We start from the raw sequence: 19,994 nt of genomic DNA, 5'->3' as shown, positions 1-19,994 counted from the left end.
TGTCTAGATGTGAATTTTTTAAAATTTTTAATGTTTATGGATGCATGATAATTATACATATTTATGAGGCACTGTGATATTTTGATATAATCATACAGTATATAATGATAAAACCTGGGTAATTGGGATATCCATTATCTCACACATTCATCATTTGTGTGTGTGTGTGTGTGTGTGTGTCGAGAACATTTTAAATATACTCTTCTGGCTATTTTGAAATATATAATAACTTTATTGTTAACTATAGTCACCTATAGTCAACTGTAACTATTGTGCTACTGAAAACTAGATCTTACTTTTTCTATATAACTATATTTTTGTACCCATTAGCCCATCCCTTTTAATACCCTCTCCCCGCTTCTGGTAGCCACCATTTCACTTATTACCACCAGGTGATAAATTTTTTAGCTCTCACATATGAGTGAGAACATGCAATATTTGTCTTTTGGTGCCTGGATAATTTAACTTAAAATAATGTCCTCCAATTCCATCCATGTTGCAGTAAATGACAGGAATGTATTATTTTTATGGCTGAATAATATTCCATTGTATCTATTTCTCTCTACATATCTGATTATATATATATCCAAATACAAATATATAACACATATATAATGTATATATATAACGTGTATATATAATGTATATATATAATGTATATATATTGTGTGTGTGTGTGTGTGTGTATATATATAAAATGTATATCCCATTTTCTTTTTTTTTTGAACAGGGCCTCACTCTGTCTTAAAAGTGACACTCCACCTCCTTGGGCTCAAGCTATCCTCCCATCTCAGCCTCCAGAGTAACTGGGACTAAACGTATGTGCCACCATGCCTGGCTAATTTTTTGTGTTTTTATTTATTTATTTTTTTGTAGAGTCGGGGTTTTGCCATGTTGCTCAGGCTGATCTGAACTTCTGGACTCAAGCAATCCATCCACGTTGGCCTCCCAAAATTCTGGGATTACAGGTGTGAGCCACCACGCCCTGCCAATATACCCCATTTTCTTTATACAGCCATTGATAAACATTTAGGTTGATACCATATCTTGGCTATTGGGAATACTGCTGCAAAAAACATAGAAGTGCAGATATCTCTTCAATATGCTGATTTTCTACCTTTGCAAATATACCCAAAAGTGAGACTGCTGGATAATATGGTATTTCCATTTTTAACCTTTTCACAAAATTTTATATTGTTTTGCATAGTGGCTGTACTGATTTATATTCCCACCAACAGTGTGCAAACATCCCCCTCTATGTGCATCTTCCCCAGCATTTTTTTTTTTTGTCTTTTTGATAATATTTTAACTGGGGTGAGATAATATCTTATTGTGGTTTTAATTTACATTTTTCTGGTGATTAACAGTATTGAGCATTTTTTATACTTGTTGGTCATTTGTATATCTTATTTTAAGAAATGTCTATTCAGGTATCTTGCGCATTTAAAAATAGGGTTATTTGTTTTTTTGATACTGAGTTGTTTATGTCCCTTACAGGTTTGATTTATTAATCCCTTGTCAGTTGAATAGTTTGCAATTTTTTTTCTATTCTGTAGGTTGTTTCTCCACTTTGTTGATTGTTTTCCTTTGTTGTGCAGAAGATTTTTAGCTTGATGTAATTCCATTTGTCATTTTTTTTTGCTCTGTTTGCCTGTGCTTTTGAGTTTTTACTCAAGAAAACTTTGCTAATAGCAATGTCCTAAAGGATTTACTCAATGCTTTCTTCTAGTATTATCATAGTTTTAGGCCTTACATTTAAGTCTGTAATTTTTTTTTTTTTTTTTTTTGAAATGGGGTTTCTCTCTGTCACCCAGGCTGGAGTGCAGTGGTGCAATCTTGGCTCACTGCAACCTCCACTCCCTGGGTTGAAGAAATTCTGGTGCTTCAGCCTCCTGAGTAGCTGGGATTACAGGGCCATGATGCCTGGCTAATTTTTGTAATTTTAGTAGAGATGGGGTTTCACCATGTTTGGCTAGGCTGGTCTTGAACTCCTGACCTCAGGTGATCCGCCTGCCTTGGCCTCTCAAAATGCTGGAATTACAGGCATGAGCCACTGTGCCCGGTCTATATATCTCCATTTCTTTATAATCAGTTTCTTAAGATTTATTTTGTTCCCTTTTGTGTCATATTTCTCTGTTTCTTCGTGTTCTTTGTAGCTTTGCATTGGTATCTATACATTTGAAGAAATAGCCACCTCTTCCTGTCTTCCCGGACTGGCTTTTACAATCAGCCCAGATAGAGATTCTGGGGACCTTCAATTCTACTCTGTGAAAGTATCTTCTCTGTATTTGTGCATGTAGATTCCTAATTAGAGGAATTTCCTGGTTTCTGTTTTTCAGGAACTGGCAATCTCTTGCTTTCTGTGGTGTCTGTCTGCCGTACCATGAGTCCTCTGATGCAGCAGCTTAACACCCAGCTGTCTTTGTTCTCAGTAGTTCTGAGGCATCTAGAGTGTGTGTGGGGTCCTACTGGCATAATGGTTGGGCTAGAAAGAAACTAATTTCTTGGGCATCTCCCTGGAAAATCAGTATATCAGACACATACTGAACTCCTTTCCCTCCTGAGGGAGAAATCTCAAGTTGTGCATCTTCTTTTCATTGCACTGAGCTGTGTGAGTCACAGCTTTCTTTTGTACTCACTTTGTCCTCAGTGACCCCAGGCATTCAAATATGCTAGTTCCATCAGTGCTCTGAGTGAGAGGAGACAGACACCAGTTCCTCACACAGTGTGTCCAAAGGCCAAGTTGTGGCTAAATGCTCTACTCTTTCCTTCCCTATGAGGGAAAAGTCATAGGCCAGGGTGTCCTCTCTTGGCATGAGCTGTAACAACTTTGGGAAGGGGTTGTCATGTATAAACTGACATTACTCTTCTTGCCCATTTCAGTGCAACTGTTTTTGGTTTCATACTCATCTGGGGCATTACAATGTCTTATCTCAGTTTTGAAATTCTCATAGAAGTATTTTTGTCCAGTCATTATTTAATCAGTGTTTCTGTGTGCAGTTGAGGGGTAGGATTTTCTTTTTATTATTATTATTATTATTATTATTATACTTTAAGTTTTAGGGTACATGTGCACGATGTGCAGGTTAGTTACATATGTATACATGTGCCATGCCGGTGTGCTGCACCCATTAACTTGTCATTTAGCATTAGGTATATCTCCTAATGCTATCCCTCCCCCCTCCTCCAACCCCACAACAGTCCCCAGAGTGTGATGTTCCCCTTCCTATGTCCATGTGTTCTCATTGTTCAATTCCCACCTATGAGTGAGAACATGCGCTGTTTTGTTTTTTGTCCTTGCGATAGTTCACTGAGAATGATGGTTTCCAGTTTCATCCATGTCCCTACAAAGGACATGAACTCATCATTTTTTATGGCTGCATAGTATTCCATGGTGTATATGTGCCACATTTTCTTAATCCAGTCTATCATTCCTGGACATTTGGGTTGGTTCCAAGTCTTTGCTATTGTGAATAGTGCCTCAATAAACATACGTGTGCATGTGTCTTTATAGCAGCATGATTTATAGTCCTTTGGGTATATACCCAGTAATGGGATGGCTGGGTCAAATGGTATTTCTAGTTCTAGATCCCTAAGGAATCGCCACACTGACTTTCACAATGGTTGAACTAGTTTACAGTCCCACCAACAGTGTAAAAGTGTTCCTATTTCTCCACATCCTCTCCAGCACCTGTTGTTTCCTGACTTTTTAATGATTGCCATTCTAACTGGTGGGAGATGGTATCTCATTGTGGTTTTGATTTGCATTTCTCTGATGGTCAGTGATGATGAGCATTTTTTCATGTGTCTTTTGGCTGCATAGATGTCTTCTTTTGAGAAGTGTCTGTTCATATCCTTCACCCACTTTTTGATGGGGTTGTTTGTTTTTTTATTGTAAATTTGTTGGAGTTCATTGTAGATTCTGGATATTAGCCCTTTGTCAGATGAATAGGTTGTGAAAATTTTCTCCCATTCTGTAGGTTGCCTGTTCACTCTAATGGTAGTTTCTTTTGCTGTGCAGAAGCTCTTTAGTTTAATTAGAGGGGTATGATTTTCTGTTATGTCATCTTGCTGAACTTGTGATCATTTCCTAGTGTTTTAGAATTTTTTCTATACCTTGATCTGAGTGGTAGCTAGATATTAATAAATGGTAATATTCATTGATCTGTATACATTCATATAATTTGCTGTTTATAATTTAGCTCAATTAAAATGGAAACAAATGAAGAAACTTTGAGTCTAAACCTATGCCATAATTGAAGTTTTCAGCATAAGTCTCCAGTGATGAGCCTGGTAGAATTATGTTATAAACAGAAATCGTTGTGTAATTAATTTTGTGTCAGTCTTTTCATAACCCTTTTACCACTTTTAAAAATAGCAATTCTCTTTATGGATTTATCATCTTTTATCCCCCAAATATTTTCCTTCAACATGTTGTATCATTTGAAATAAGAAATGGATTTATGTCTCCTCTATTTTAACATTCCTCACACACTGCATGAAACTTACCTCACAAAGGACAGGAAACAGATTCTTTTACATATGTTGGGTATGCAGAGCAATTCACAAAGAGAATGCTTTTTCTGTGCTGCCTCCAGTTCTTGCTTCATGGTGGATTTCAAAACCTTCAACAACAGCAGAAGCAACAAACTGTTCAGTTGTCACAAAACGGTAGGCATTGTAAGAGGACTTGTCAACCAACAGATGACAAGATAGATGACATCCCTTCTGTCTAGCAGAAAATACATACCTTAAAAATGCAATGGCAAATATAAAAGTGGTATGGAAATTAGATTAGAGGTTAAAGAAGCCTCAGAGAAATTATTTATCAAGGCTGTTTTAGACAAGAGATTTAATTGGCTGCAGAGCATTGAAAAGAATATGTAGGTTAGAGATTCATATCAGGATGGGGAAAAAAATGAAGAGTTACTTGGATTAAACTCCAAAGCTCCATTTATACCAGATGGGCCCCAAAGACCTGGTTCTCAGCTGAACTGCCTTTGGTGAAAAACAGTTTGTCTGCCGCAGGAAAGAGATAAATTTCCTGAGAGAGTTTATTTTGGTTCTTGTTTCAGAAATACTGGAGTTTTGGGAGTGGGGTACTTTCTTCCTAACCCTTATGGTTTTTTTTTTTATTATACTTTAAGTTTTAGGGTACATGTGCACAACGTGCAGGTTTGTTACATATGTATACATGTGCCGTTTTGGTGTGCTGCACCCATTAACTCGTCATTTAGCATTAGGTATATCTCCTAATGCTATCCCTCCCTCCTCCCCCAACCCCACAACAGTCCCCGGTGTGTGATGTTCCCCTTCCGGTGTCCAAATGTTCTCATTGTTCAATTCCCACCTATGAGTGAGAACATGCGGTGTTTGGTTTTTTGTCCTTGCGATAGTTTGCTGAGAATGATGGATGAAGCTGGAAACGAATCCTTATGTTTCTATGAGGAACAAGTTTCAACAGGGATAACCTTGGTCCCTCTCTACATACGCTAAGCTGCCTGTGGAGGACTATGGTATTGTTGGTGAGTGTGGGAGAATAAGACAGGCATGCTGTAGTGCCCAGAACACCCTTAGAAAGAGATTGCATTCAAGTCTGCTTTCTGGGCCACATCCTATATTTATCAGGTTAGGCTCTGCACCTCTGGGAAAACTTGTGACTGGTGAGTAAGCTTAATTCTGGGAAGAAGTGTTAGAAATCCTGTTGAGGCAAGGTACGTAAAGTCATGTCTTCTATTCCAGTTTTCTCAATAGTACAAATGCTAAAAATTTTGATCTCCATGTTTCTGAACCCTTTAACTATTTCTCAGTTATGTGTGGTTTGGGCATAGGAGATGAATGTTATGTACTGAACTAGCTGACCACTAAAATTAGACTGATCAATGGATTGATATTGACATAAAGTGGATTTGCTTTAGGCTAGAGGGGCTGCCTAGAGTAGGTGTGTTAGGCAGTCTGTCAGACGGAAGTTGAAACAGGAATAAGACCACACAAATATGGATAATATTTACAAAATAAAAAAATCAAGTTAACACAATATTAGGTACCCATTCATGCATAGAATCCACATCCTAAACCAATTGCTCCTTTTGAGCAACACTGTCCTTCCTCTGGGTGCTGAGGGGACAGTCAGTTGCCATTCACTTTGAGACAATGCATTGTTATTTTTTTGATTCTACTGTGTTTTGTAACACTTAATTGTTGTTGTTGTTTTAAATCTCCCTGAACTTCTGTAAGAGTAGCTTTTATTTTCTATATTGGGCCAGCCTTATAGGTCACATGCTAGGTGTGTGTGTGAAACCACAGATAGCACCTAAGAATTCAGTCAACCCAAAAGAATTACACATTATATATATATAATATACTCTCTCTATATATTCTCTCTATATATTCTCTCTCTATATATTCTTTATATATATTTAGATGCAGTCTAGAAATGACATTCAGTTCCATCTGAATTTCAGCATTTTCTGTTTTAAAAAAAGCTATGCCAATATTTTCACTATTATATTGGGATGCCTGTGCTATTGTCTCTGCAATGGGTTCATCTTTGTGGCAAATATTTATTTCTTCCTGCCACCTTCAGTTGAACATTAACTCACAGGAGGATTTTCAGGCTTCTTATTTCAAATCTTCTGAAGGATGTCTGCTTCCTTCTGGGACTAAGTTCCATCAGATATGTCATTGGCCATGTCTTAAGAGGAGTTTTATTCATTCTCTCTGATTAACTAGCTCCTAGTCCTCTCCTGTTTCAGTAAAATAAGGTAAAATGTATTTTTCTTGTCTTCATTAACATTCTTTCTATACTTTTATAATTTCCAACACTTAGATTTAAACATGTCCATTAGTTCTCCTCTCTCATATTAAAGTAAAAGCTCCATTCAGGCTGTGACCCTGACTTTCTGTCATTCATGACCTAGTACCATTTGTTGCATACTATAATTTTTTGATAAATACTTTACATTTACTTAATAATCCATGAGGTGGAAAAAAAGATAAAGACTTCCCCCAGGCATTTCCACTTAGTCATGCTTTATAAGCTTATAGTAAGTAGAAGAAACTCCATACAAATATAGATTTGGACTGGTGTTGGCACTGTCATATTTCCAAGAAAGAATGAAATCTGGAACAGGTAGGCACTCACTAAATGTATCTTGAATTAAAGAATATATGACAGAGTGAACAAATAAGTGAACCTCCTTATGTTCTATTCTGTTTGCTCACTAATCCTTCCTTCCTCTGTCCTTATTACCGTGAAAAAAGGCCACAGAATAATAACTGGGAAGTAATGAACTAGTTTAGGTTACTTTGTATTATAGAGTTAGAGTGAGTCCAATGCAAAATTTGCATTGTTAACACTCTGTGCCTCTGCCTCTGTTGAGTAAAATATCTGTGTCCCATCCTTTCAGCAACAGGATATTCTCTTTCAATGTTAATCCAGTGTTGACACCCATTGAGAATGATTGTGAGGTGAGATGACCCATAACTCTACCTGTGTTTCTCTCCTTTATTCACCTTATGAACACCAACAAGTACAGATGACAATTTATGTCTTCTCAACATCCCATATCCAGCTCCCATCTTGCTTACCTCCATGGTTAGGATGTCTTCAGCATTCTTCATTCCATTCCTGTGTGCAGCTTTTCTAAGTTCCTTTAAGCCCTCTTCTGGTTTGTTGTTGATAATGAGCCACCGAGCAGACTCTGCCAGCCACCTGAGCAAAGAAGAGGACAGAGGTGCAGCCAACCACTACTTACTCATTTTTTCACATAACATTTATCCTGAGATGCCTTTCCCCTCCAAGCGAATACCCACCTCTTGTTTGGTTATACCAGGAAATGAAAGCCTACATTCTCTTATACCATCACCAGGAAAATGTAAGGATGACTCTCTGTGCAGTGCACATTCACTGTTGGGATAAACACTTGAGTCATATTGGCATCCCTCTTATTCAGCAAATTTATCATGGGGCTCCTGATGCTGAAGCATGAGGAATCATCACTTGTGCAGATGCCTGCCAAGGTCCTAGTAAGGGTATAACAAATGTCTATTCATAATGTGTTCTTTTTCCTAAAGTAAAGACCCTGAAATAATTGATGTATGCTTGAGGCCTCATAGAGACTAGACTCATTTCTGGTCATACCATCTATGACCAAAACTGGATATATTAGCAAGTCATTTACCTAAATCTTCCTCAGTTTGCTCATCTATGTAAATGGAACAATGTTACCATGTATGATTGTTACAGAGATAACATGAACTAATGGATGAGCCTGACAGGGAGTACACTTTCTCTCTATCTGAACTTTCTCTGTATTAAATCTGTAATTATCTCTCTGAGGTAAAGACCAAATAGGCTTCCTCCACTGAACTGATTTTGTTAAGGGAAGGGGTATAGTTAATCATACATTAGGGTTTGTAAAGTAAATAGAAGGAAGAGAGAGCACAGGACAAGATGTAAATTGTTCGTTTTGCCTTTATGTTTTTAACTGGAGCAACTATGCAGTTCTTAGAAATGTATAGAGGTAAATTTGCTGTCCCTTCCTATCATCCAAATATCACCTACAACAATTAAAAGCATCTCAAACTTTATCACAAATTTCTTTCTAGGGATGTACATATAAACATAGATCACAATTAAGGATATCTACTCAAATATTTTCCTCTGTTGGGGAAAACATTTTTATAATAATTCTGTTTCTACAATACTTGTTGAGGAAAGGATGGTCAGGAACATGAATAACTCCCAGGTAATGATTTATTGCTATGTCCTGACTTATGGGTTATTGGTTTACCAAATGAAAACTCAGTAGTGATGGCTGACATGACAGAAGCAGAATTCAGAATATGGATAGGAATGAAGTTCATTGAGCTACAGGAGTACACTGTAACCCAATACAAGGAAGCTAAAAATCATGTAACACATTGCAGGAGCTGACAGACAAAATAGCCAGTATAGAGCAGAATGTAACTGACCTGATAGAGCTGAAAAACACACTACAAGAATTTCATAATGCAATCGCAAGTATTTTATTTTATTTTATTTTTTTATTATACTTTAAGTTTTAGGGTACACGTGCACAACGTGCAGGTTAGTTACATATGTATACATGTGCCATGTTGGGAAGCTGCACCCATTAACTCATCATTTAACATTAGGTATATTTCCTAATGCTATCCCTCCCTGCTCCCCCCACCCCACAACAGGCCCCAGTGTGTGATGTTCCCCTTCCTGTGTCCATGTGTTCTCATTGTTCAATTCCCATCTATGAGTGAGAACATGCGGTGTTTAGTTTTCTGTCCTTGCAATAGTTTGCTGAGAATGATGGTTTCCAGCTTCATCCATGTCTCTACAAAGGACATGAACTCATCCTTTTTTATGGCTGCATAGTATTCCATGGTGTATATGTGCCACATTTTCTTAATCCAGTCTATCATTGTTGGACATTTGGGTTGGTTCCAAGTCTTTGCTATTGTGAATAGTGCCACAATAAACATACGTGTGCATGTGTCTTTATAGTAGCATGATTTATAATCCTTTGGGTATATACCCAGTAATGGGATGGCTGGGTCAAATGGTATTTCTAGTTCTAGATCCCTGAGGAATCACCACACTGTCTTCCACAATGGTTGAACTAGTTTACAGTCCCACCAACAGTGTAAAAGTGTTCCTATTTCTCCACATCCTCTCCAGCACCTGTTGTTTCCTGACTTTTTAATGATTGCCATTCTAACTGGTGTGAGATGGTATCTTATTGTGGTTTTGATTTGCATTTCTCTGATGGCCAGTGATGATGAGCATTTTTTCATGTGTTTTTTGGCTGCATAAATGTCTTCTTTTGAGAAATGTCTGTTCATATCCTTCGCCCACTTTTTGATGGGGTTGTTTGTTTTTATCTTGTAAATGTGTTTGAGTTCATTGTAGATTCTGGATATTAGCCCTTTGTCAGATGAGTAGATTGCAAAAATTTTCTCCCATTCTGTAGGTTGCCTGTTCCCTCTGATGGTAGTTTCTTTTGCTGTGCAGAAGCTCTTGAGTTTAATTAGATCCCATTTGTCAATTATGGCTTTTGTTGCCATTGCTTTTGGTGTTTTAGACATGAAGTCCTTGACCATGCGTATGTCCTGAATGGTATTGCCTAGGTTTTCTTCTAGGGTTTTTATGGTTTTAGGTCTAACATGTAAGTCTTTAATCCATCTTGAATTAATTTTTGTATAAGGTGTAAGGAAGGGATCCAGTTTCAGCTTCCTACATATGGCTAGCCAGTTTTCCCAGCACCATTTGTTAAATAGGGATTCCTTTCCCCATTGCTTGTTTTTGTCAGGTTTGTCAAAGATCAGATAGCTGTAGATATGTGGCATTATGTCTGAGGGCTCTGTTCTGTTCCATTGGTCTATATCTCTGTTTTGGTACCAGTATCATGCTGTTTTGGTTACTGTAGCCTTGTAGTATAGTTTGAAGTCAGGTAGCGTGATGCCTCCAGCTTTGTTCTTTTGGCTTAGGATTGACTTGGCTCTGCGGGCTCTTTTTTGGTTCCATATGAACTTTAAAGTAGTTTTTTCCAATTCTGTGAAAAAAGTCATTGGTAGCTTGATGGGGATGTCATTGAATCTATCAATTACCTTGGGCAGTATGGCCATTTTCATGATATTGATTCTTCCTACCCATGAACATGGAATGTACTTCCATTTGTTTGTATCCTCTTTTATTTGATTGAGCAGTGGTTTGTAGTTCTCCTTGAAGAGGTCCTTCACATCCCTTGTAAGTTGGATTCCTAGGTATTTTATTCTCTTTGAAGCAATTGCGAATGGGAGTTCACTGATGATTTGGCTCTCTGTTTGTCTGTTATTGGTGTATAAGAGTGCTTGTGATTTTTGTGCATTGATTTTATATCCTGAGACTTTGCTGAAGTTGCCTATCAGCTTAAGGAGATTTTGGGCTGAGACAATGGGGTTTTCTAGGTATACAATCATGTTGTCTGCAAACAGAGACAATTTGACTTCCTCTTTTCCTAATTGATACCTTTATTTACTTCTCCTGCCTGATTGCCCTGGCCAGAACTTCCAACACTGTGTTGAATAGGAGTGGTGAGAGAGGGCATCCCTGTCTTGTGTCAGTTTTCAAAGGGAATGCTTCCAGTTTTTGCCCATTCAGTATGATATTGGCTGTCAGTTTGTCATAGATAGCTCCTATTATTTTGAGATATGTCCCATCAATACCTAATTTATTGAGAGTTTTTAGCAGGAAGGGTTGTTGAATTTTGTCAAAGGCCTTTTCTGCATCTATTGAGATAATCATGTGGTTTTCGTCTTTCGTTCTGTTTATATGTTGGATTATATTTATTGATTTGCATAGGTTGAACCAGCCTTGCATCTCAGGGATGTAGCCCACTTGATCATGGTGGATACACTTTTTGATGTGTAGCTGGATTTGGTTTGCCAGTATTTTATTGAGGATTTTTGCATCGATGTTCATCAGGGATATTGCTCTAAAATTCTCTTTTTTTTGTTGTGTCTCTGCCAGGCTTTGGTATCAGGATAATGCTGGCCTCATAAAATGAGTTAGGGAGGATTCCCTTTTTTTCTATTGGTTGGAATAGTTTCAGAAGGAATGATACCAGCTCCTCCTTCTACCTCTGGTAGAATTCGGCTGTGAATCCATCTGGTCCTGGACTTATTTTGGTTGGTAAGCTATTAATTATTGCCTGAATTTCAGAACCTGTTATTGGTCTATTCAGAGATTCAACTTCTTCCTGGTTTAGTCTTGGGAGGGTGTATGTGTTGAGGAATTTATCCATTTCTTCTAGATTTTCTAGTTTATTTGCGTAGAAGTGTTTATAGTATTGTCTGATGGTAGTTTTTATTTCTGCGGGATCGGTGGTGATTTCCCCTTTATCATTTTTTATTGCATCTATTTGATTCTTCTCTCTTTTCTTCTTTATTTGTCTTGCCAGCAGTCTATCAATTCTGTTGATCTTTTCAAAAAACCAGCTCCTGGATTCATTGATTTTTTGAAGAGTTTTTTTGTGTCTCTATTTCCTTGAGTTCTGCTCTGATCTTAGTTATTTCTTGCCTTCTGCTAGCTTTTCAATGTGTTTGCTCTTGCTTCTCTAGTTCTTTTAATTGTGATGTTAGGGTGTCAATTTTAGATTTTTCCTGCTTTCTCTTGTGGGCATTTAGTGCTATAAATTTCCCTCTACACACTGCTTTCAATGTGTCCCAGAGATTCTGGTATGTTGTGTCTTTGTTCTCGTTGGCTTCAAAGAACATCTTTATTTCTGACTTCATTTTGTTACGTACTCAGTAGTCATTCAGAAGCAGGTTGTTCAGTTTCCATGTAGTTGAGCGGTTTTGAGTGAGTTTCTTAATCCTGAGTTCTAGTTTGATTGCACTGTGGTCTGAGAGACAGTTTGTTATAATTTCTGTTCTTTTACATTTGCCGAGGAGTGCTTTACTTCCAACTATGTGGTCAATTTTGGAATAAGTGTGATGTGGTGCTGAGAAGAATGTATATTCTGTTGATTTGGGTTGGAGAGTTCTGTAGATGTCTATTAGGTCCGCTTGGTGCAGAGCTGGGTTTAGTTCCTGTATATCCTTGTTAACTTTCTGTCTCATTGATCTGTCTAATGTTGACAGTGGGGTGTTAAAGTCTCCCATTATTATTGTGTGGGAGTCTAGGTGTCTTTGTAGGTCTCTAAGGACTAGCTTTATGAATCTGGGTGCTCCTGTATTGGGCACATATATATTTAGGATAGTTAGCTCCTCTTGTTGAATTGTTCCCTTTACTATTGTGTAATGGCCTTCTTTGTCTCTTGATCTTTGTTGGTTTAAAGTCTGTTTTATCAGAGACTAGGATTGCAACTCCTGCCTTTTTTTGTTTTCCATTTGCTTGGTAGATCTTCCTCCGTCCCTTTATTTTGAGCCTATGTGTATCTCTGCACATGAGATGGGTTTCCTGAATACAGCACATTGATGGGTCTTGACTCTTTATCCAATTTGCCCAGTCTGTGTCTTTTAATTGGAGCATTTAGCCTATTTACATTTAAGGTTAATATTGTTAGGTGTGAATTTTATCCTGTCATTATGATGTTAGCTTGTTATTTTGCTCGTTAGTTGATGCAGTTTCTTCCTAGCATCGATGGTCTTTACAATTTGGCATGTTTTTGCAGTGGCTGGTACACCAATCAGACATAGATTTGGTCTTTTCACATAGTCCCATATTTCTTGGAGGCTTTGTTCATTTCTTTTTACTCTTTTTTCTTTTCTCACTTCATTTCATTCATTTGATCTTCCATCACTGATACCCTTTCTTCCAGTTGATTGAATTGGCTACTGAGGCTTGTGCATTCATCATGTAGTTCTCGTGCTGTGGTTTTCAGCTCCATCAAGTCCTTTAAGGACTTCTCTGCATTGGTTATTCTAGTTAGCCATTCGTCTAATTTTTTTTTCAAGGTTTTTAACTTCTTTGCCATGGGTTTGAACTTCCTCCTTTGGCTCGGAGTAGTTTGATCATCTGAAGCCTCCTTCTCTCAGCTCATCAAAGTCATTATCTGTCCAGCTTTGTTCCGTTGCTGGTGAGGAGCTGCATTCCTTTGGAGGAGGAGAGGCACTCTGATTTTTAGAGTTTCCAGGTTTTCTGCTCTGTTTTTTCTTCATCTTTGTGGTTTTATCTACCTTTGGTCTTTGATGATGGTGACGTACAGATGGGGTTTTGGTGTGGATGTCCTTTCTGTTCGTTTTCCTTCTAACAGTCAGGACCCTCAGCTGCAGGTCTGTTGGAGTTTGCTTGAGGTCCACTCCAGACCCTGTTTGCCTGGGTATCAGTGGCAGAGGCTGCAGTACAGCAAATATTGCTGAACAGGAAATGTTGCTGCCTGATCATTCCTCTGGAAGTTTTGTCTCAGAGGAGTACCCAGCCGTGTGAGGTGTCAGTCTTTCCCTACTTGGGGGTGCCTCCCAGTTAGGCTACTTAGGGTTCAGGGACCCACTTGAAGAGGCAGTCTGCCCATTCTCAGATTTCCAGCTATGTGCCGGGAGGACCACTACTCTCTTCAAAGCTGTTAGACAGGGACATTTAAGTCTGCAGAGTTTTCTGCTCCCTTTTGTTTGGCTATACCCTGCCCTGAGAGGTGGAGTCTACAGAGGCAGGCAGGCCTCCTCGAGCTGCGGTGGGCTCCACCCAGTTGGAGCTTCCCAGCCGCTTTGTTTACCTACTCAACCTTCAGCAATGGTGGGTGCCCCTCCCCCAGCCTTGCTGCCGCCTTGCAGTTTGATGTCAGACTGCTATGCTAGCAATGAATGAGGCTCCGTGGGCATAGAACCTTCTGAGCCAGGCACGGGATAAAATCTCCTGGTGTGCCGTTTGCTAAGACCATTGGAAAAGTGCAATATTAGGGTGGGAGTGACCCGATTTTCTGGGTGCCATCTGTCGCCCCTTTCTTTGACTAGGAAAGGGAATTCCCTGACCTCTTGTGTTTCCTGGGTGAGGCAATGCCTTGCCCTGCTTCAGCTCATGCTAGGTGCACTGCACCCGCTGTCCTGCACCCACTGTCTGACACTCCCCAGTGAGATGAACCTGGTACCTCAGTTGGAAATGCAGAAATCACCCATCTTCTGTGTCACTCACACTGGGAACTGTAGACTGGAGCTGTTCCTATTTGGCCATCTTGGCTCCACCCTCCCAATCACAAGTATTAAAAGTAGAATAAACTAAGAAGAAGAAATAATCTCAGAGCTTGCAGACTGCCTTTCTGAAATAAGACAGTCAGACAAGAATAGAGAAAAAAGAATGAAAAGGAATAAAAGCAACAGAAGAGACTGAATCTACAACTGATTGATGTACCTGAAAGGGATTACAAGAATGGAACCAATTTGGAGATTATATTTCAGGATATCTTCCATGAGAAGTTTCCCAACTTAGCTAGAGAGGCAAACATTCAAATTCAGGAAATGCAGGAAATGCACAGAATTCCAGTAAGATACTTCACAATAAGATCATCTTCAAAACACATAATAATCAGGTTCTCCAAGGTTGAAATGATAGAAAAAATGTTAAATGCAGCTAGAAAGAAAGGCCAGGTCACCTACAAAAGGAAGTCCATTGGACTAATAGTGGGCCTCTCAGATGAAACCCCCTACAAGCCAGAAGAGATTGTGGACCAATATTCAACATTATTAAGAGAAGAAACTCTAATCCAGAATTTCATATTTGGCCAAACTAAGCTTCAGAAGTGAAGGAGAAATAAGATCCTTTTTCAGACAAGCAAGTGTTGAGGGAGTTCATTACCACCAGACCTGCCTTAGAAGAGCTCCTGAAAGAAGCACTAAATATGGAAAAGAAAGTCCATTACCAGCCATTACAAAAACACACTGAAGTACACAGGACAGAGACACTATAAAGCAGACTCATAAACAAGTCTGAAAAATGATCAGTTAGCATCATGATGACAGGATCAAATCCGCATATATCAATACTAACCTTAAATGTGAATAAGCTAAATGCCCCAGTTAAAAGACACAGAGTGGAAATCTGGATTAAAAAACAAGACCCATTGGTGTGCTGTCTTTAAGAGATCCATCTCACATGCAATAACACACACAGGCTCAAAGTTAAGGGATGTAGGAAAATCAACCAATAAAATAAAAAGGCAGAAAAACCAGGGGTTGCAATCCTACTTTCTGACAAAACAGACTTTAAACCAACAAAGATGAAAAAGAGAAAGAAGGCATTACATAATGGCAAAGGGTTCAATTCAACAAGAAGATCTAACTATCTTAAATATATATGCACCCAATGCAGGAGCAACCAAATTCATAAAGCAAGTTCTTAGAGACCTTCAACAAGAAAGATTCCCACATAATAATAGTGGGAGACTTTAACACTCCACTGACAATATTAGACAGATCATCAAGACAGAAAATTAACAAAGGTATTCAGGACCTGACATCAGCACTGGATCAAATGGTCCTGACATATATCTAAAGAACTCTCCACCCAAACCAATAGAATATACATTTTTCTCATTGCCACATGTCACATATTCTAAAATCAATCGCTTGATCAGAAGTAAAACACCCATCAGCAAATGCAAAATAACTGAAATCATAACAAACAGTCTCTCAGACCACAGCACAATCCAATTAGAAATCAAGACAAGAGATTTTTCCAAGATAACTGAATAAGAACAGCTCCAGTCTACAGCTCCCAGCATGAGTGATGAAGAAGATGGGTGATTTCTCCATTTCCAGCTGAGCTTTTAAGAGAGCAGTGATCCTCCTAGCATGGAGTTTGAGATCTGAGAACAGACAGTCTGCCTCCTAAAGTGGGTCCCTGAACCCCGAGTAGCCTAACTGGGAAACACCTCCCAGTAAGGGCCGACTGACACCTCATACAACTGGGTGCCCCTCTGAGACAAAGCTTCCAGAGGAAGGATCAGGCAGCAACATTTGCTGTTCTGCAATGTTTGTTGTTCTGCAGCCTCTGCTGGTGACACCCAGGCAAACAGGGTCTGGAGTGGACCTCCAGCAAACTCCAGCAGACCTGCAGCTGAGGGTCCTGACTGTTAGAAGGAAAACTAACAAACAGAAAAGAATAGCACCAACATCAACAAAAAGGACATCCACACCAAAACCCCATCTGTATGTCACCATCATCAAAGATCAAAGGTAGATAAAACCACAGAGGGGGAGAAACCAGAGCAGAAAAGCTGAAAATTCTAAAAACCAGAGTGCCTCTTCTCCTCCAAAGGATTGCAGCTCCCTGCCAGCAATGGAACAAAGCTGGACGGAGGTGACTTTGATGAGTTGACAGAAGTAGGCTTCAGAAGATCGGCTATAACAAACTTCTCTTAGCTAAAGGGGGATGTTCGAACCCATTGCAAGGAAGCTAAAAATGTTGAAAAAAGATTCGACAAATGGTTAACTGAATAAACAGTGTAGAGAAAACCTTAAATGACCTGATGGAGCTGAAAACCATGGCATGAGAACTACGAGATGCATGCACAAGCTTCAGTAGCTGATTCGATCAAGTGGAAGAAAGGGTATCAGTGATTGAAGACCAAATGAATGAAATGAAGCGAGAAGAGAAGTTTAAAGAGAGTAAAAAGAAATGAACAAAGCCTCCAAGAAATATGTGACTGTGTGAAAAGACCAAATCTATGTTTGATTGATGTACTTGAAAGTGATGGGGAGAATGGAACCAATTTGGAAAACACTCTTCAGGGTATTATCCAGGAGAACTTCCCCAACCTAGCAAGGCAGGCCAACATTCAATTTCAGGAAATACAGAGAATGCCACAAAGATAGTCCTCAAGAAGAGCAACCCCAAGACACATAATTGTTATGTTCACCAAAGTTGACATGAAGGAAAAAATGTTAAGGGCAGCCAGAGAGAAAGGTCGGGTTACCCACAAAGGGAAGCCCATCAGACTAACAGCTGATCTTTCGGCAGAAACTCTACAAGCCAGAAGAGAGTGGGGGCCAATATTCAACATTCTTAAAGAAAAGAATTTTCAACCCAGAAGTTCATATCCAGCCAAACTAAGCTTCATAAATGAAGGAGAAATAAAATCCTTACACACAAGCAAAACTGAGAGATTTTGTCACCACCAGGCCTGCCCTACAAGAGCTCCTGAAGGATGCACTAAACATGGAAAGGAACAACCAGTACCAGCCACTGCAAAAACATGCCAAATTGTAAAGACCATCAACGCTAGGAAGAAACAGCATCAACTAATGGGCAAAATAACCAGCTAACATCATAATGACAGGATCAAATTCACACATAACAATATTAACCTTAAATGTAAATGAACTAAATGCTCCAATTAAAAGACACAGACTGGCAAATTGGACAGAGTCAAGACCCATCAGTGTGCTGTATTCAGGAGACCCATCTCACGTACAGAGACACACATAGGCTCAAAATAAAGGGATGGAGGAAGATCTACCAAGCAAATGGAAAGCAAAAAAAGGCAGGGGTTGCAATCCTAGTCTCTGATAAAACAGACTTTAAACCAACAAAGATCAAAAGACACAAGAAGGCCATTACATAATGGTAAATGGATCAATGCAAAAAGAAGAGCTAACTATCCTAAATATATCTATGCACCCAATACAGGAGCACCCAGATTCATAAAGCAAGTCCTTAGAGACCTACAAAGACACTTAGACTCCCACACAATAATAATGGGAGACTTTAACATCCCACTGTCAACATTAGACAGATCAAGGAGACAGAAAGTTAACAAGGATATTCAGGAACTAAACTCAGCTCTGCACCAAGCGGACCTAATAGACATCCACAGAACTCTCCAACCCAAATCAACAGAATTTACATTCTTCTCAGCACCACACCACACTTGTTCCAAAACTGACCACATAGTTGGAAGTAAAGCACTCCTCGGCAAATGTAAAAGAACAGAAATTATAACAAACTGTCTCTCAGACCACAGTGCAATCAAACTAGAACTCAGGATTAAGAAACTCACTCAAAACCGCTCAACTACATGGAAACTGAACAACCTGCTCCTGAATGACTACTGAGTACATAACGAAATGAAGTCAGAAATAAAGATGTTCTTTGAAGCCAACGAGAACAAAGACACAACATACCAGAATCTCTGGGACACATTGAAAGCAGTGTGTAGAGGGAAATTTATAGCACTAAATGCCCACAAGAGAAAGCACGAAAGATCTAAAATTGACACCCTAACATCACAATTGAAAGAACTAGAGAAACAAGAGCAAACACATTCAAAAGCTAGCAGAAGGCAAGAAATAACCAAGATCAGAACAGAACTGAAGGAAATAGAGACACAAAAAACCCTTCAAAAAATCAATGAATCCAGAAGCTGGTTTTTTGAAAAGATCAACAAAATACATAGACCACTAGCAAGACTAATAAGAAAAGAGAGAAGAATCAAATAGACACAATAAAAAATGATAAAGGGGATATCACCACCGATCCCGCAGAAATACAAACTACCATCAGACAATACTATAAACACCTCTATGCAAATAAACTAGAAAATCTAGAAGAAATGGATAAATTTCTGGACACATACACCCTCCCAAGACTAAACCACGAAGAAGTTGAATCCCAGAATAGACCAATAAGAGGCTCTGAAATTGAGGCAATAATTAATAGCTTACCAACAAAAAAAGTTCAGGACCAGACTGATTCACAGCCGAATTCTCCCAGAGGTACAAGGAGGAGCTGGTACCATTCCTTCTGAAACTATTCCAATCAATAGAAAAAGAGGGAATCCTCCCTAACTCATTTTATGAGGCCAGCATCATCCTGATACCAAAGCCTTGCAGAGACACAACAGAAAAAAGAGAATTTTAGACCAATATCCCTGATGAACATGGATGCAAAAATCCTCAGTAAAATAGTGGCAAACCGAATCCAGCAGCACATCAAAAACCTTATCTGCCACGATCAAGTTGACTTCATCCCTGGGATGCAAGGCTGGTTCATCCTATGCAAATCAATAAACATAATCCAGCATATAAACAGAACTAATGACAAAAACCACATGATTATCTCAATAGATGCAGAAAAGGCCTTTGACAAAATTCAGCCCTTCATGCTAAAAACTCTCAATAAATTAGGTATTGATGGGATGTATCTCAAAATAATAAGAGCTATTTATGACAAACCCACAGCGAATATCACACTGAATGGGCAAAAACTGGAAGCATTCCCTTTGAAATCTGACACAAGACAAGGATGCCCTCTCTCACCACTCCTATTCAACATAGTGTTCCAAGTTCTGGCCAGGGCAATCAGGCAGGAGAAAGAAATAAAGGATATTCAATTAGGAAAAAAGGAAGTCAAATTGTCCCTGTTGGCAGACGACATGATTTTATATTTAGAAAATCCCATCATCTCAGCCCAAAATCTCCTTAAGCTGATAAGCAACTCAGCAAAGTCTCAGGATACAAAATCAATGTGCAAAAATCACAAGCATTCCTATACAGCAATAACAGAC

General features: G+C 38.9%; 1 protein-coding gene across 1 annotated transcript in view; it reads right to left on the bottom strand.

The window, feature by feature from the left end:
• The window catches only part of SLC22A25 (solute carrier family 22 member 25), a 58,017-nt gene that overhangs the window by 14,858 nt on the left and 23,165 nt on the right, over positions 1–19,994 (bottom strand). Inside the window, 2 exon segments of the mRNA XM_002821625.4 lie at positions 4,510–4,625; positions 7,591–7,714. Of these exon segments, the coding sequence (XP_002821671.4) occupies positions 4,510–4,625; positions 7,591–7,714 (240 nt within the window).

The sequence above is a fragment of the Pongo abelii genome, chromosome 9 (genome assembly GCF_028885655.2).
Source record: "Pongo abelii isolate AG06213 chromosome 9, NHGRI_mPonAbe1-v2.0_pri, whole genome shotgun sequence".
Classification (NCBI taxonomy): Eukaryota; Metazoa; Chordata; class Mammalia; order Primates; family Hominidae; genus Pongo; species Pongo abelii.
Note: the sequence above shows the minus strand (reverse complement) of the source record. Positions and strands in the feature narration are given on the sequence as shown.